At 64.9% G+C, this 16,435-nt stretch overlaps 8 protein-coding genes across 8 annotated transcripts; 3 read left to right on the top strand and 5 right to left on the bottom strand.

Moving 5' to 3' along the window:
* Window positions 1-172: 172 nt before the first annotated feature.
* EMIHUDRAFT_99888 (hypothetical protein) lies at window positions 173-1,666 on the top strand (the record flags this gene model as incomplete). The annotated part of the gene is made up of 1 exon (XM_005780754.1): window positions 173-1,666. One exon carries the CDS (start codon window positions 173-175, stop codon window positions 1,664-1,666), a length of 1,494 nt encoding a protein of 497 aa, XP_005780811.1.
* A 62-nt stretch (window positions 1,667-1,728) lies between these two features.
* Window positions 1,729-2,552, bottom strand: EMIHUDRAFT_434755 (hypothetical protein). Its single transcript, XM_005780753.1, has one exon. It carries the CDS (start codon window positions 2,355-2,357, stop codon window positions 1,932-1,934), a length of 426 nt encoding a protein of 141 aa, XP_005780810.1. The 5' UTR covers window positions 2,358-2,552; the 3' UTR covers window positions 1,729-1,931.
* A 365-nt stretch (window positions 2,553-2,917) lies between these two features.
* EMIHUDRAFT_353403 (hypothetical protein) lies at window positions 2,918-3,424 on the bottom strand (the record flags this gene model as incomplete). The annotated part of the gene is made up of 1 exon (XM_005780752.1): window positions 2,918-3,424. A coding segment is annotated over exon 1 (472 nt), but the record flags the coding sequence as incomplete, so codon positions are not given.
* A 983-nt stretch (window positions 3,425-4,407) lies between these two features.
* Window positions 4,408-5,102, top strand: EMIHUDRAFT_204227 (hypothetical protein; the record flags this gene model as incomplete). Its single annotated transcript, XM_005780751.1, has 3 exons — window positions 4,408-4,469; window positions 4,562-4,819; window positions 4,991-5,102. The coding sequence occupies 3 exons, from the start codon at window positions 4,408-4,410 to the stop codon at window positions 5,100-5,102; spliced, it is 432 nt and encodes a 143-aa protein (XP_005780808.1).
* A 440-nt stretch (window positions 5,103-5,542) lies between these two features.
* EMIHUDRAFT_204226 (hypothetical protein) lies at window positions 5,543-6,797 on the bottom strand (the record flags this gene model as incomplete). The annotated part of the gene is made up of 4 exons (XM_005780750.1): window positions 5,543-6,084; window positions 6,168-6,295; window positions 6,357-6,390; window positions 6,461-6,797. 4 exons carry the CDS (start codon window positions 6,795-6,797, stop codon window positions 5,543-5,545), a joined length of 1,041 nt encoding a protein of 346 aa, XP_005780807.1.
* A 1,103-nt stretch (window positions 6,798-7,900) lies between these two features.
* On the bottom strand, window positions 7,901-8,366 carry EMIHUDRAFT_204225 (hypothetical protein; the record flags this gene model as incomplete). The annotated part of the gene is made up of 2 exons (XM_005780749.1): window positions 7,901-7,981; window positions 8,058-8,366. The coding sequence occupies 2 exons, from the start codon at window positions 8,364-8,366 to the stop codon at window positions 7,901-7,903; spliced, it is 390 nt and encodes a 129-aa protein (XP_005780806.1).
* A 321-nt stretch (window positions 8,367-8,687) lies between these two features.
* EMIHUDRAFT_99886 (hypothetical protein) lies at window positions 8,688-10,262 on the top strand (the record flags this gene model as incomplete). The annotated part of the gene is made up of 3 exons (XM_005780748.1): window positions 8,688-9,350; window positions 9,574-9,732; window positions 9,861-10,262. The coding sequence occupies 3 exons, from the start codon at window positions 8,688-8,690 to the stop codon at window positions 10,260-10,262; spliced, it is 1,224 nt and encodes a 407-aa protein (XP_005780805.1).
* Window positions 10,263-12,885: 2,623 nt separating this feature from the next.
* Window positions 12,886-15,226, bottom strand: EMIHUDRAFT_434753 (hypothetical protein). The gene is made up of 6 exons (XM_005780747.1): window positions 14,376-15,226; window positions 14,181-14,293; window positions 13,980-14,115; window positions 13,839-13,913; window positions 13,706-13,754; window positions 12,886-13,492 (listed from the first exon to the last, which is right to left on the bottom strand). The coding sequence occupies exons 1-6, from the start codon at window positions 15,126-15,128 to the stop codon at window positions 12,957-12,959; spliced, it is 1,662 nt and encodes a 553-aa protein (XP_005780804.1). The 5' UTR covers window positions 15,129-15,226; the 3' UTR covers window positions 12,886-12,956.
* Between the last annotated feature and the right edge of the window lie 1,209 nt (window positions 15,227-16,435).

Genomic DNA, 16,435 nt, shown 5'->3' with positions numbered 1-16,435 from the left:
TCCCTCCCTTGGGTTGTCTGTTTTCTTTCTTTCTTTCTTAAGAGGCGGAGCTGTTCGACTGTGTGGTGGAGTCGGCATCCAAGGAGTACGCTATCGAGACCGCCATGGACAAGATGGAGGCGGAGTGGAAGGGCGTGGAGCTCGAAGTGGTGCCGTACCGCGAGTCGGGTAGATGACCATTGAGCCTCCGCGCGGCATCAAGATGAACATGAAGGGTTCGTACAACAACATCACGGACCCCTACCTCGACGCGCACCCGAAGGCGCCACAGTTCAAGAAGCTCCTCTACGGCCTCTGCTTCTTCCACGCTCTGCTGCAGGATCGGCGCCGCTTCGGCGCCCTCGGCTTCAACATCCGGTACGAGTTCACTGCGGGCGATCTCAAGTGCTGCATGTTGCAGCTGGAGACCTACCTGGCAAAGTACGACGAGGTGCCGTACCAGGTGCTGGTGAACCTCTTTGGTCACATCAATTACGGTGGGCGCATCACCGATGACTGGGACCGCCGGTGCGTCCTCACGACGCTGATGAGCATCGTCAACGAGGGTATCATGTCGGACACCTTCATGCTCGCCCCCGGCAGCGATTGCTACGCGTCACCTGCTGACACGAGCGTCGCTGGCTACCTCGAGAGCATCGGCGACTTCCCGCTGAACCCTCACCCCAACGTGTTTGGCCTCCACGCCAACGCCGACATCACCTGCGCGCAGAACGAGACGCAGGAGCTCTGCGACATTATGCTCTCCCTGCAGCCAAAGGTGTCGACCGGAGGCGGCAAGTCGCGCGAGGAGGTGATTGCCGAGGTTGCGGCAGGCTTGCAGGCGCGCGACCTGAAGCCGTTTCCGATGGACGAGATCGCGGCGCGGTACCCGCTCTCGTACGAGCAGTCGATGAATACGGTGCTCTCCCAGGAGTGCATCCGCTACAACCGCCTGATCCGCGTGTACAACAAGTCGCTCGCCGACCTGCTCAAGGCCCTCAAGGGGCTCATCGTGATGAGCGCTGAGCTGGAGGCGATGGCGACGTCGCTCTATAGCAACCAGGTCCCGGCGATGTGGGCCAAGGTGGCATACCCCTCGCTCAAGCCGCTCGCGGCGTGGGTCGACGACTTGGCGCGTCGTATCGAGTTCTTGCAGTCGTGGGACCGTGGAGGGCCGCCCCCGGCGTACTGGATCTCTGGCTTCTTCTTCCCGCAGGCCTTCTTGACGGGGACGCTGCAGAACTATGCGCGAAAGCACAAGGTCGCCATCGACACCGTCTCGTTTGCGTTCCACGTGATGGCGCAGGAGCCAAACAGCGTGGCGGAGGCGCCCGAGGATGGCTGCTACGTCTTTGGTATGTTCCTAGAGGGAGCTGTCTGGGACCCGGACGCCTGCTTGCTGGCCGAGGCCCGGCCAAAGGAGCTCTACTCGGTCTTCCCCATGCTATGGTTGAAGCCCGAGGTGGACCGCAAGCCGCCCACCTCCGGCGTCTACTCGTGCCCGCTCTACAAGACTACGACACGCGCCGGCACGCTCTCCACCACCGGCCACTCCACCAACTTTGTGCTGATGATAGAGCTCCCTTCGGACAAACCGTGCTCGGGTACGTTCAGCAGATACGCAGAGACCTTCAGCGCGCACTGGATAGGCCGTGCAGTCGCGCTTTTCACGACACTGACGTACTGAAAGCAGTGGAGTGTGAGAGGTGTGTTTACGACGTGTGAGCTGAACACGGTTTGTAAATTATCGGGGCGCAGATGACCTTTTCTGCTTTCCATCGGATACCCGTAGTGGGCTTCACGGGGCTTCGATCTGTGCTTCGGGCGCGTGTCTATGCGCCCACGCACACGGTCATATCGCAAAGCGCAGAGCGACAACGCCAATCGGAAGGAGAGCAAGAGAACATGCGGACTCGCTGCGCAGCAGGTAGACAGCGCCTTTCACAGCGGTGTCAGGCGGCTGAGATTGTGTAGAGCAGGTGCGCTGCAAGAGCGTCAGACAGGCACGGGAGCGCCAGCTTGGACTCCAGTACCTCTGCCTCGTCGTCATCATCGCTCCACGCCTCCACCATGCTAGCCTCAACGGCCAGCATCGCGTTGTCCTCATCATCGCTGCGCTCGGTCCGCTGGCGCTTGCGCGCATCCTCGCTCGCCACGGCTGCGGCAGCGCGAGTGCGGTGGATCATGCCTCCAGGGCTCACGTAGCGCCAATGGCCGCGCTTTGCCGCAGCGGCTGAGGGAGAGCGCACGCGCCACCCGGCCTCGTAGGCGCCTGACCAAAGCCTCGTGTCCACCTCGGCGCCGTCGCATTCCACCTGCCCGGGACGCCGCCCTTGCGCGGTGTCCCGCCGCTCGCGCGGCCGCTTGCGCAGCGCCATCACGTGGGCGTGCAGCGGAGAGTCGTCTCGCAGACGCCGGGCCAGCGCAAGAGCTCCAGCCTCCTCGCTGGCAAAGGAGCCCAGGTGGAGGGTGCCGCACACGCTGGCCGATGTCCCAGCGAGATGCTCGCGCGCGTAAGCCACCCCGACCGGCACCTGCACGTGCCAACGCGGAGCCGTCTGTGCCGGAGTCCGCTTCACCGCCCAAAACTTTGAGCCGCTGCCGTCCGCTGGCAGCAGGGTGAGGCCCTCCTCCGCGGCCTGCGCCATGGCCTCGATCGCGCTCAGCTCGTTCGCCGCCTTCCAGACCCACCCCGCCTGGTTTCGCTTCGGGCCGTTGACACGCGCCGCAGCCTCCTCCGGGCCGAGCCTGCGCGCGATGGCGAGAGCAGCCTCGTGCGCAGTCGCAAAGTAGCCGACCTTCCGGCTCACGTGGTCGCCGGTTCCCTCTCCTCTGAGTTCCGCCTTGAAGCGAACCTTCTTCCGGTCGGGCGGCTTCTCTCTGTACACGCCCTTGAACCCGGTCTTGGACTGTGAGTCGCGCCAGAGCACCAGCCCCTCCGCCGCGGCGGTGCGCTCAACGTCCTTCAGGCTCAGGCCTGGACGAGTCTCCTTGGCCGCCTTGGCCGCCGCCTTGGCCGAGGCTTCAGCGAGCACCTCTGGAAAGTTGCGAGCAACCGCGAGCGACGCCGCCTCGGCGCACTCAAAGGTTCCGAGGTGGATCCGTTTGTCCTCACGCATGAAGGTCGCCTTGTACAGGCCTTTGCTCGCGACGACGCAAAGAAAGCCAGAGGCACCGGTGCCGCCCCGCACGAGGGTGAGGCCCTCGGCCGCAGCCGCATTGCGGGCAGCTTCCGCCGTACGCTCGACGGTGGGCTTGTGCCAGGCCCCGCCGATGGCGCGATCGTCCATTGTGGGCGGCGACGGCGGGTATGGAGGCGGCAGCAACAGCTCGGGAATGGCCGCTGTTCCTTTCTGCGGCAAGATGCAGGGTGGTGGTGGCGGGTCAAGAGGAAGTCGGAGCGGCGCCATTGCGGTACCGATCGGCCTGCAAGGCGGTTGGCGGCTCGCAAGGAGCAAGTCACGCTCAGGATGAGAATTAGGATAAGAAAAACGGTTAACACGCTCTCGGAGGCTGCGGTACCAGTCGAAGGCGAAGCGGAGTCGAGGCCACAGCCGAGGAAGAGGCATCAGAAACGACTGCAGAGGCAGTCTGGTAACGCCCGGAAGGCGAGCAAGGGACAGGGACGAGCCGAGGGCTCGCCCCGACAGGCGAAGGAAGGGACTCTGGGACCGGAGTCGGGCGGGCGCACATGAGGCGTATCCGTGTACGTACGTGGAGTACAGTGTTGTGTGTCCGTTAGCTCCGAGTAGAGGGGGCGTTCTGCAGTTAAGGGGAAACCCGTGTTTACTTTACGGCCCTTTCCCTGCGAACGCGCACCCCCGGGGCTAGGGCTCTCTTGCCCGCAACCCGATGCCAATCATCCGGCCCGCTGGGTGCGCTTCTTAGCTCCCCGGCCCTGGATGTGCGGTTGATGACTGCACTCCAAGTGCTCCAAGTGCCAAGTCTAACTCGGGTGTTTTCTAACGCAGACGCGCCCCGACCCCAGGGTTTCGGCGAGGTCTCCTGGTCCTTGTCCAATCGATTGCTCCAAGCGATGGACCGGGGGGGGGGGGGGGCTTGCTCCGAGAGACCTCGAGAGCGGGCGTGTGTCTTCCGCCATCACCACATCGCTGGGTATTGATGGGATCGGAGTCCTAAGTGTTACAACCCGTCTCACACAACACTCACGTGCCCAAGGCAACCAACACAAGTCCTAAAGAAACAAACGCAAAGAAACCTGCCTCAGGTCCTAAAGAAGTGAACGCGGCAAAGAAACCCGAGCTTTATTAGATAGCGGGCCGCATCCGGATTGCGTTGTTACGGGCCGTTTGTGCGTGCGTGCGTCCTCTGAGCTTGTAAGTTTACCTAGGGACGGCCGTCCATCGGGATCGCTCTGCTCCGGCCCCCTCGTGGGTGGCCTCCGCCGTCCCAGTGGCCGCCTCCGCGATGTCTGGGCCCGCCGATAAGACGGCTAAGGAACGGCTCCGCTGGCTGCGGGAAGAGAAAGGGTGGCACCGCAGCACGTCTTGCCACAGGCTGGCTTCGCCTACTGGGTGCACCGAGATGGGGGCTCGGTCGGCTTTCCCCCGACGCCAACGAGATCCCACCTCGAAGTCCGCGACGACCCGCTGTATACCAAAGAATGGAAAAAGCTGCTGAAGGCGCTCCATCAGGAGGACGCCAAGTACGGCCGTGCGGGGGCCGCTCGCAAGGCCCAGCGCAAGAACCTGTGCCCCGAGCTCAACTGGGGGCAGCTGCGCTGCAGCCAGCCGGCACCGCACGCAGTGGCTGTGCCTGTGCCCCAGGGGGCCGTGTTGTACGGGTTGGCTTTCGCTGCGCCGCTGCCGCCCGCGCAATGGTTTGCGTCGCCGCCGCCTCAATGGCGCGCGTCGGCCTCCCTCGCCTCCCACCTCAGAGGCTGGTGCCTCCTCCACCGACGGCTCGTCGGCCGCCGGGCTCGGGCCAGGGACTGCCCAGGGCGATGCGCACCGCGAGGGCGTGCGTTGCGAGCGTGTGTGGCGGCTGGCAGGCGTGCGTCGGACGGCGACGTCGGGCGGGCGCGCCGCGTCCTTCTGCCGTCATGTGGGAGCGCAGCGTGCCCCCACTCGTCGGCTGCCCTCTTGGCAACGTCCGTACTTTAAGATGGGGACAGTAAAAGTTCACCGATTGGGCGGCGGGCAAGATCTGAACGAGGAAGAAATAATCCTAAACAAACTATCTAAATACGTGAAGCAGATCCTTCTTTCACACGCACACCGAAGATGAGCAAACCAATTATTTCTCTCTCGAGAGCGGAGCGACAGTTTTCCGCGACGGCGGTTTTTCTCTCTACGCTGCGCTTCTCCTCACGCGCCTGGGACGAAAGAACGGGCACTCGAGTGTTACAATGAGTGGAGGCATAGACAGATGTAGGTTCCCCCCGCGAGTGTCGGGACACACTGGCGCTAATAGGCGGCCACGACTAGAAAGACAGACTCGGTTAGGGTGGTGCCTCCCCGACCCCCACCCCCTTGCGCTGAGACACGCGGCCGGCCGGCACAGTACACGGACGCTAAGCCCCACGCGTTGCCGGCGAGGCCGCTCAGGGCACGCGAGTGGCCTCGCGCGACGAGCGCACCTCGTGTTGTGCCTGCTGCTGCCGAGCCTTGGTGCGCGCCTTTGCGCGGGCGAGGGCGGCCTCGTGCGCGGTGGCAAAGGTGCCAGACGCCTCTCCAACATGGTAGCGCTTCTTGCCTGCTCGGTGAACCCACACACCCGCGAAGCCCGACTCGTTGTCGGCCACCTCCAGCTCGTACATGCGCTCGTAGCCCTGACACGTGAGGTTGAAGCAGGCCTCGTCGCACTCCTCGCGCGTCAGTGGCATCTCCTTGAGGTGCGACTTCTCGTGGGCCTCCATCTCCCGCGTCATGGCGAGCGCCGGCTCCCCGAACTTGTAGTACATGCAGTGCTCGAAGTTGCCGTACAGAGGTATCCCCTCGAGCGCGAAGGCGCAGCAGGTGCCGTCGGAGGTGCGGTGCGTGCAGTGGTAGGTGCCGCTGGGGATCAACCGGCCGCCTGGCCCGCGGTGAGGGTGGATGTCAAACCACGAGGCCTGCTCGTCGCCCTCCCACGCAGCCTCCTCCGCTGCCCATGGAGGCGCGCCGCGTGCGCAGAGCGAAAGAGGAGCCCGCAACCCTCGCCCGCGGGCTTGCGTGCGCAGGAGTCACAGAGGAAGCCACCGAAGAGAGACTTTGCCTCCCTGCCGCCAAAGGCCCGGCCATCGGCGGTCTGCAGCAACGCGTCGACCATCTCGTCCTGGGACCACGTGGCACGGCCCGCCGCAAAGTCGGCCGACCTCTCAGGGCCGAGCTGCTCGGCCACCCAAAAACGGCTTCGTGAGCTGTCACAAAGGAGACCGGCGGCTGGTCGAGTTGAAACTCAGCGAGAGCCCTTCGGTCCACGGTGTAGCGCGGCGAATGGAGGCGGGTATCGAGGTATACACCCCTCTAGCCGGTCTCACCCTCCGAGCTTGCGAGCGTGAGGCCTGCCTGCGTGGCTGCAGCAACAACAGTGGCCTCGTCCCGTGCCGCCGGTGACGGCGGCGGCGGTGCGCAGACACGGCACGTGCAGGCAGCCGTCCAGCGGAGCTTCCGCGAGAGCTGGAGCGCGGCTTCGACGGCGGATCCCACCGTCGGAAGCTTCCTTGTGCCCCTTGGCCTGGAACTCTGGTCCTGGTAGCAGCCTCGATATCCGCCTCCATTCGCGTAAACACCCTTGAACCCACTTGCGCAGCCAGCGCAGCGCACGAGCACCAGGCCCTCCGAGGAGGCGGCAGCCTGTGCTTCGGCGAGGTCCATGACGTAGAGATATAAGAAAAAACGCCCACGCTAGATAGATAGATAGATAGACACTGTCGTGTGGGTGAACCCTGCCCAGCCCCCCTCCGTGTCGCGATGCGCTCCCCGCTCCCGTTCCCCTGTGTCCCTGATCGTCCTTACAAGATCCTGCTCGTGCAGGTGGGGACCCTGTCCTTCTCCCACCCCTCGTTTGGCGTGCCCGTTTTATTTATTTATTTATTAGACACTAGGCTCGACCCGTGGGTACACGTATATACTCGGACAGAGCGAGCATGTCATCCTCGCTTGAGGCAGAACCGCTCGCAACATCTCCGCCCTCGCTTTCGTCGCTGCTAGCTCCGCTGGCCGCTCCCGTCTCCTCTCCCGCATCTTCCGCATCGCTCCGAGACGCGTGCGTCCGAGTCGTCGACGACGACGTCGCGGAGGACACGCTGCGCCGCCGACGCCACGCTCTACCGCCGCTCCTGCTTGTGGCGAATATTCCACGTCGTTTTTTAGAATACATATATGCGGTCGGCTCACAGTGCTTGGGCAGCCAGGATCACCGTGCAGGTAGGTAGGTAGGTAGAAAGGTGAAGAACAGCCAGGCTCGGACTGGACACCAACGCGGTATGGGTGGACGCTGGACAGATGATGACGACACGCACGAGCGACACACAGACCGTGCAGCTGCGAGCGACACCACGTCTTCAGGCGCACGCACTTGGAGCACTTGGAGTGCAGTCATTAACCTCACATCCAGGGCCGGGGAGCTGAGAAGCGCACCCAGCGAGCCGGATGATCGGCATCGGGCTACGGGCTAGAGAGCCCTGACCCCTAGCTAGGGGGGGTGCGCATTCGCAGGGCAAGGGCTGTAAAGTAAACACGGGTCTCCGAGAGGGCTCCGTGTACCGGGTTTCCCCTTAACTGCAGAACGCCCCCTCTACTCGGAGCTAGTGGACACGGAACATGTTTCTTTCTTTTTCTACTCGGAGCCAGTGAGACGAGAATACGCACATCTTACAAGAATACATACTGCCCCCACGGAGTACCTACAAGAAGAATACGCAGCTTGGAAGTTGCAGACGCCTATAAAGAAAAAACAGCCAGCTAAATTTCGGCGGCTAAAAAGCAAAGGACGGGCGCTTTTGATCGGCAAAGCAAAGTTGGAGTAACGGCGACCGCGTCGCCACAATGCCAGTCGCCTGTCGAGCAGCCTTGGCGGCGCGCATGCGCCGCAGGGTTGACCGACAGCCGCGCGCCTCGAGCCTCTCGCTCCACTCGCGGCACGACGCGCCCCGCGCGCCGGTCAGCGCAGCAGGAGTATTGCGACATGCTGCACAACGCCAGGGACAGCACTGAGAAGCTGGCGCCAGTCGCCCACCAGCATGTCTCAGCACCGGGTGAGGGAGCATGCTGCGCACGCTGAAGCAGCACGAGGTCACCACCAATCAGGCCCTCACGCCACTGCACGGCCGCCCTCGAGCACCAGCAGCCGCGCTGCGCCATGCTCAAGCTCAGGAGGCCACCCTGCTTCTCGCAGCTTTCTGCAGCGCAGCGAGCGAGCAGCGCCGCACCAGGCGGACCCATGGCGTGTTCAGCCAGCCGTGAGGCGGAGGCAGGCCGAGTGAGCGCGAGCCGCGCGGGAGGCCATGCCCCGCGCACCCGCGAGCGAGTGGCACGAAAGAGTGCAAGTCGGCATGCTTTTGCGTAACGGACTCTCATGCACGCTTTCTTCCGTGGCGCCGCGGCTCGTTTCCGCCACGCGGTGGGGTGCGGCGGAGGCCGAGGCGTGCGCCAGCCGCGCTCGAGACCAGCAGGCGGCCTGGGAGGGCGCTCACACGCCGCGACGATCTCGGGCGAAGCGAGGCGTCGCGCCAGGTCATTCACGGCATATACAATACGCATTATATGCTCGACCTCAATGCCTTTCGAGTCGACGCGGGTGGCGATCCGGACGTCGCGCGCGAGTCACAGCGCCGGCGCGGCGCCAGCGTCGACGCGGTCACCGCCGTTGTCGACCTGGACAGCCGGTGGCGTGAGCAGCTGCAGCGGATCCGCGCCGTGCGGTCTGAGGCGGGCGCAGAGGCTGCCTCTGCGGCCACCGCCGCCAGGGCTCCTGGCTCGAGCAGCGAGACGCGAGCTGCGGCGGCGCGAGCGAAGCGAGAGTTGGCCGACCGACTCAACCCTCTCGAGCAGGAGGAGCGCGCGCTCCGGGGCGAGCTGCACCGGGCCACCTGCCGCGTGGGTGCTCTCGTGCACGAGCAGGCTCCCGTCCGGCCCGAGCTTCTCGCGCTGCAGGGTGGCGCGGCCGCTGGGGCGGCGGAGGCGGCGGAGGCGGCGGAGGCGGTCGGTCCAGCACGCAACAACGAGCGCCATCTCCACGACGCGACGTGCCGGGCGATGGTCGAGAGCGGCTGGGCCGAGCCCTCGCCTGGCGGCCAGTGGCGGCTCTGCGGTGCGGCGCTGCTTTCGCAGTACGCCATGCTGACGCAGGCGCGCAAGAACAGAAGCAATCACAACCACAACCACAACAACAATGATGCTAACGCAGGCGCTCGCGACGGCGGACCGGTCCGGGTACACGCTGCTGCCGTGGCCGACGCGCGCGCCTGCCGGAGTCACGCAGAAGCTGCGGCGGCTTCGGAGCGAGCGGGGCGAGGCGGAGGCCGCGGGAAGCGTGAACGCGGGCTGGCCGGGCTGCGACCAGGCGAGGGCAATGCAGGCTTCGGCCCGTCAGCCCGACGGCGGGCGCCTCACTCCCCGCCCCGCTCCCCGCCCCCCTCCCCCTCCCCAGGCGTGCCTCCCCCCCGACGAGCGGGCGGGCGGGCCCCTCGGCGCGCTCCACGCGGCGCAGTGGGTGCAGGAGGCGCAGCTGCCGCTCCGGTATGCTTTCGTGGTCGAGCCGCCCGCCGGCGGGCAGGGCGAGGGCGGGCCGCACTTTTGCGCGAGCGAGGTGTGGACCGACGACGGCTCTTGCTGGGAGGCGCTGCGGGCTGTCGCCGCGCTGAGCGTGGCGCTCTCCCCCTCCGGAGGAGACCCTCCTCACGCCGGCGCCCTTAGCGCGGCCGCCGCAGCGGGTAGGCGTTGCACGCGGAGCTCGGCATCGAGACGGCGGTCCGCGAGCTGCACACGGGCGAGCTGCGGCAGACCGAGGCGCGCGCCCTCGCCGTCGAGAGCGTGCCTCGCGCGGGCGCGTCGCCAGCGGGGCCGCCGGTTGAGCTGGCCCGCGCCGCTTGCCACGAGGCGTACGTGGCGCGCTGGCTCGGCATGCGGCTCGGCTCGAAGACGCTCGGAGAGAGGCAGAAGCGGTACGTGCACACGGTGAGCGCGCGCATCTGCTCGCCGGGCCGCTGCGCTCTCGCCCTCGCTGCCGCCCACCCGTCCCGCTCCTTGCCGCTCTCGCTCCTCCCTCGAGCCGTCGGCTGCCAGAGTGGCAAGGACGGCGAGTGTCTGGGAGGCGCGACCGCTAGCGAGAGATCCTAAACACGTACAAATAAAAAAACGCGGACGCCTCACCGACAGCGCGACACCGTCGAGGGTACGAGAGGAGAGATGGGTAAAAAGGAACAGGTCCCCGCCCGCTAGCGAGAGAGACATCGGTCTCATGATCGCGCTAGTCATCGCGCGCAGCAGGGTTGACGGGATCTCTACGCCATGTCTGAGGCGGGTCGAGGGTGGGTCGAGCGAACAGGTCTGAGGCGACCTCTGACGTGGGCGAGGTAGGTGAGGGCTCAGAGACGTGATTCCCTCCGCCGGTGGCCTCCCGACGCTGAGCTGGTCCGGGCCTCCAAAACGCCTGCAGCTGCCGTGGCGACGGAAGCGAGGGCATCGAGCGGCTCTTCTTCATACTGCACGCTGCGGGATACTGCTGGATACCGGCCATCCCCATCGGCCTCTGCAGCGCCCGCCTGGCGGAGGCCGGCATGCCGTCCCGCAGCGGCTCCTCGTCTGAGAGTGGGTCGATCTCGACAAAGGTCAGGTCGACGTCCAGCCGATTCTTGCGCGCTTGCCTCCTGGCACTCCGCACCACCACCCCTAGCCGCAGTAGCTGCGCCACGTACCGCACAAGCATCACGACCGCCTCGACTTCCTCATCCTCCTCGAGCTTGGCAGCAGGGCCGGCCAACGCCATCCCAAGAGCCGCCATGCTGAGGGCCGCGACAAAGCCGTCCACCCAGTTGGAGCACTGGCTGCAAAAAATGGCGGCACCTTGCGTCATCCAGTTCAGACTCACCTCGGCGAGGACAAAGGCGGTCACGACCGAGTCAAAGGCGCAAAAGACGGCGCGTTTTACGGGCGGGTCGACAACGTCTCCAACCTCGGTGGTGGCCTCGAGGACAGTCCAGAGCAGCAAGATGCCGTTCAGCACGATGGCCACGGTGAAGAGGCATGTCCACTGCCGCGAGAACTGGATGCGCTGAGCGATGATCCGTGACCGCTCCTGGCACAGCGGAAGCGCGACATCGGCCGTCTCGACGTGAGCGTAACTTGATCCCGCCCTCCTCCGCGGGAGCATTGGCGACGGGGTTAAGCCAGGCTGGCGGGCGGCGAAGCGGCCGGGGCGGGCGCGCTGCGAGGGCTGTCCAAAAAGAGGGCAAACCAAAATTGACTAGTCTCGTTCACACGCGGGGAGCTGAAAGACTGGGACGACTGGAAACAAGAAGACAGTGAGCCACCACAGGCGTCGTTGGCGCACATACTGAGCGGCAACTGCGTTGGAAATAAGGAAGAGGCGCGTCACTTCATGCGGAAGCTCGACAAACACACAGCGAGGGCGACAGCAAGAGTTGAACGGGAGGCGCCGGACTCAAAAGACACCGCCACATTCCTGAGACGAGCGAGGGCAGCCTCCTTAAAAGCGAAAGGGTCTAGATTTGGAGCGCTCGCCGAAGAGGAGTACGACAAAATAGCGCCCGTGATTGCCTGCACGCTACCCGCACTCACGGACTCCATACCCGAAAGAAAGAGAAGGGAGCTCGCGGGAGAGGTGACGAGTGAACTACAGGTAGTGGGGAAGGCAGCCTCGATTGCCATACAGACATGGGTGCGAAACAACGACAAGACCAAGGCACGGGCAGAGGAACGAGAGAAGAATATAGGGTGGATAAAGCGCCTGTTCACGGCATGGAGGGTGAGCCACACCGAACGTACCGAGCGAAGAGCCGAACGGAAGGAGGACGGGGAAGATGACTCCGAGGAGGACGAACCAGTGGAAATTCAGTTGTCAGATGTCACGATGCATCCGAAGGGGACCCCAGCGCCGGCATCATCCGTAGAGGCACGAGTCTTCGAAGAGAGAGTGGACCTGAGCAACAACATGACCTGTAGGCAAATGATCGGAGTGGGAGTCAGAAATGTGGTCCTTGCGCGAGGGGAGCTCGATAGACTCGAGGGGCCAGGATATGCAGCAAGGAGGGCGGAGCTGCGCCGAAAGGCGAAAGAAGCCGAGAGAACAAGGGAACGGCAGGCGGCGGCGGCGCAGGACGAGGCGGAAGAGAATGACGCGACGGAGGAAGTGACAAGGGAGAGAACGACGAGAATGGGACGGCCGCGAGGTGGCATGAAGGTTGCAGCGAGAATCGGCGAGAGACTGCGAAAAGAGATAGGAAGAGGCAGACTCCCTAGGGTGGGCGACGGCTAGCGCACCACACTCCTCTCCTTAAAATCCCTGTGTGGTGGCGGCGTGCCGTCCTCCCATCCCTCCCTTGGGTTGTCTGTTTTCTTTCTTTTCTTTCTTTCACACGCCACACACTGGCACTTTTCTGGTTCACACGCCACTGGCACTTAAAATCCCTTGTGCCGCGGCGTGCCGTCCTCCCATCCCTCCCTTGGCTTGTCCGTTTTCTTTCTTTCTGCCACTGGCACTACCACAGGTACACCAAAAAGATAAAGAAGCGCTACGTGATGACGCTACGTGTTCTCGACGGCTAGCGCGTTTTTGGTTCATGGTTGCACTTTTTCCGGAAAAACTTTTTGTCTTTTTGCAGGCCGAGTAGCGGGGTTGGCGGTTTTTTGGCGCCAAACTCCGGCTTTCTCACATCTCAGTCGGTGCTGTTGAGTTGTGTCTCTCTGTGTTTTTGTCTGGTAGCCGTGGCAACGGCTACGGGCGGACGACGATGAAGTTGAAGAGGAGCAATGTCACACACATGCTGTCACAGTCTCACACACGCAAAAGCCTCACGCCGCGGGCCCTCCCCCGCCTAGCCATTTGCCGGCCACCTCCTGGAGGTCCCCCACGCGGACCGACCGAAAGGTTGGCGGGTCGGCGTCCCAGGAGAAGCGCACGTTGTGGTTGGCGTTGGCGAAATCGGCGAAGAGGCAGTCGGCGCACGCCTTGACCTGCGCATCCTTGCTCGGGTCGTCGGCGCCGCCCGCCGCCTTGCTCACCAGCCCCCACACGCCCTTGCCCCACGGCGTGACCAGCTCGCCGCCCCGCGCGAACTCGAAGCCCGCCACGCCACTCCAGCTCCAGCGCGAACCCTCCACCCGCCGCGCGAGAGGCGAGGCGGCGAGCTCATCGGCGGTCGGCTTGTTGCGCCGCCACCCCACGGTGCCCATCGAGTGCGAGTCGGGCCAGGCCGGTATCCCGGCGCTCGCCTCGTTCCACGCGCGCGTGAGCCAAAACGCGGCCGCGTTGGCGCCGTCGGGAGGCAGCTGCAGGCCGCGGGGCGGGTGGTCGGCGCCGTAGTGCCGCTTGTCGAGCGACCACTCGCCTACGTGGCGGCGCGGTCTCCCCCTCGATGGGCAGGAGGAAGGCGCGAGCCATCACGCCCTGCGGCGGCTACATCTCGGCTACATCTCGCCTGTGTCTCGGCTACATCTCGCCTGTGTCTCGGCTACATCTCGGCTGCGTCTCGGCTGCGTCTCGGCTGCGTCTCGGCTGCATCTCGGCTGCGTCTCGGCTGCGTCTCGGCTAAGTCGCGCGCCGATCTGCATCACGCCCTGCGGCCGGCCTTGCAGCGTGTACTCGATCCCGTACCTGCTCGCGCCGTCCGGCGGGAGGCGGCAGCTTGGGAGGTGCGGGAGAGGGTCGCTGTGTGCGGAGGGCCGGGGCGGGCCGCACGTGTAGTGGAAGATGTAGGAGAGAGTCGGGAACTCGGGCGGGATGCGGCCGGCGCTCGCGCCGTACTCGACCTGGAGGGTTGGGCTGGAGGAGTCACTCGCCGGATCGAGGACTGGTGTCGCCGCACCTCTCTCGACCTGGAAGTTTCGCACGAGCCGGTGCTTGACGCCGAGCGAGGCGGCGGCGATCGAGTAGCCCCACATCTCCTGCACCCAGCCCTGCATCACCCGCTCCGCGTCAGCGTTCGAGCGCAGCCCGAGCGAAAAGTTGAGCCTGTAATTTGCTCATTAACCATTAATTAACGACTACTTAGGCGCAGCGCGAGCGGAGAGTTGAGCCAGCGCGGCGCGATGGCGCGGAGCTGGTCGAGGTGGATGAGCAGCGGCGAGGGGCCGACCGGGTCGAGGGAGGCGGACGAGCCCTCCGGCCAGTAGCGCTGGATCACCCAGTCCTGCGGCGGTGGCGAGGGCGGCGGTGACGAGGGCGGCGGGTGACGAGGGCGGCGGGTGACGAGGGCGGCGGTGGTCCCGCTCCTGGCTCGCATGCGCGTGCATGTAGCCGAAGGTGAAGGCGGCGGGCGTGGTTCGGGTGGCGAGGTTGGGTATGGGCTGCATCAGCACGTGGTCCGTCTCGAGGACGAGGACGAAGTCGGAGGTGATCTGCCGCAGCAGGGCGGGGGAGGCGAGCAGCTGCCGGACCGACTCGGGTCGGTTGAGCACCCCGAAGTGGAAGTGCGACTCGATGACCGACGCGGGGAGCTGGGGCACGAACACGGACGGGATCTCACCCTCGAGCCCGTCCGGCTTGCCGCCCTCCGAGGCGACCAGCCGCGTGAAGCCGCCCATGTCGCCGCACGGGCCCGCGGCGGCCGCCTGCTTCTTCCAGTGAAAGTACATGATGCGCGCCTGCCACTGCTGATAGACGCTGCCCTGGCAGGTGAGCAGGCCGTGGAAGGGAACCCGGCCGGGGCAATCGTCAGCGTCCGACTTTGAGGCGGCGGCGGCAGTGGTGGCAGCGGCGGAGGCGGCAGCGGCGGAGGTGGCAGCGGCGGAGGTGGCAGCGGCGGAGGTGGCAGCGGCGGAGGTGGCAACCGCCAGTTGGTCCTCCACATCGTGGAGCTTTTTCTCGATGCGCGTCTGCGCCGACTGGATGCGGGTCAGGTGGTGTGCGACCGCATCCTGCTGAGCGTCGTGCGAGCCATTTGCGAGCGTGCCGTGTGCGAGTAGGATCATGCCCGCGAGCAGCAGAACGCTGACAAACATGAGCGTGCCAAGGAGCCGCTGCATGGCGCTCGCTGCACAGGCGGGCAGCGCGCGTGGAGAGATCAAGTAGCTGTGCCTGAGCCGAGCGCGCCCACGCGCAAAACGAACTTGCGCGCGCGCGCCGGCGGCAAGGGACAGAGTCACAAAGAGAAGCCTCGCGAGGCAGTACCACAGTCGGAGGTGAAGCGGAGGCGAGACCTCGACCAAAGAAGAGACATCAGACACGGCTACAGCGGCCGTCAGGCGACGCTCGGCTGGCGAATAAAAGAGCGAATCAGGGAGAACCGGAGCCCCGGGAAGTCGGGCGGTGGAACCCTGTGGGACGGACGGGATGCTGAGTGAGGACCTGTGTACGTGCGTGGTGTACAGTGTCATGTCTACTAGCTCCGAGTAGAGGGGGCGTTCTGAAGTTAAGGGGAAACCCGGTACACGGAACCAACCCTCGGAGACCCGTGTTTACTTTACGGCCCTTTTCCCTGCGAACGCGCACCCCCGGGGCTAGGGCTCTCTTGCCCGCAACCCGATGCCAATCATCCGGCCCGCTGGGTGCGCTTCTTAGCTCCCTGGCCCTGGATGTGCGGTTAATGACTGCACTCCAAGTGCTCCAAGGGGAGGGTGTAGAGGATGTAGAGTGTAGAGCCTGTAGGTAGAGCTGTAGAGATGTAGAGCGCTCTGGAGCGCTGTAGAGCTTTAGAGCTCTACATCCGCCGCGTGACGAGGCGCCTGCGTTGTTTGTAGAGCGATGTAGAGCACGATTTTGTTGTAGAGTTTGTTGTGTGTGTGAGAGAGAGTCTCTCTTCTTCTTTGTTGTAGAGGCTCTACAGCCAAACCGCCAGGAAGGCAGTGACTCAAAGAGGCCGAGTCGCACTAATGGGGTGTCTCCGAGCTTACTGGAGCTCTGATGGACGGCCCTGACTACCCCTGACACACAGAGAGTCACTCTGACGGCACACAACACCCTATAACTGCGTCATGACCAGCCTGCCATGCGTCGCCGGCGCCGCATTCGTCGCTGTGCTTCTTTAGCAGGCGGTGGACTGTCGGCTGCGAGGGACGGTCGCATTTGCGCGAGGCGAGGCGAGCATTGCTGCGCGTTGCATGCGCCATGACTCGCGCCAGCGCGTGCGGGAGCTCCTGGCTGAGCGTTGAGTCCAGGCGAGTTGCGCTGGCCACTATTGCTACGCCGAGCCGAGCTGACGCGCCGAGGCGCCGGCCAGTCGCAGCCGTGAGGCATGCCACAGCAGCAGAGGCACCTGCCACCCATTGGGCGGGCAGACAGAAGGCCAGGGCAGCACTGGCAAGTGCAACGCGCCTCATGTCGGAGAGCGACC

The sequence above is a fragment of the Emiliania huxleyi genome (assembly GCF_000372725.1).
Source record: "Emiliania huxleyi CCMP1516 chromosome Unknown EMIHUscaffold_21, whole genome shotgun sequence".
In the NCBI taxonomy this organism is placed as follows: domain Eukaryota; phylum Haptophyta; order Isochrysidales; family Noelaerhabdaceae; genus Emiliania; species Emiliania huxleyi.
This window is presented reverse-complemented; position numbering and strand designations above follow the sequence as displayed.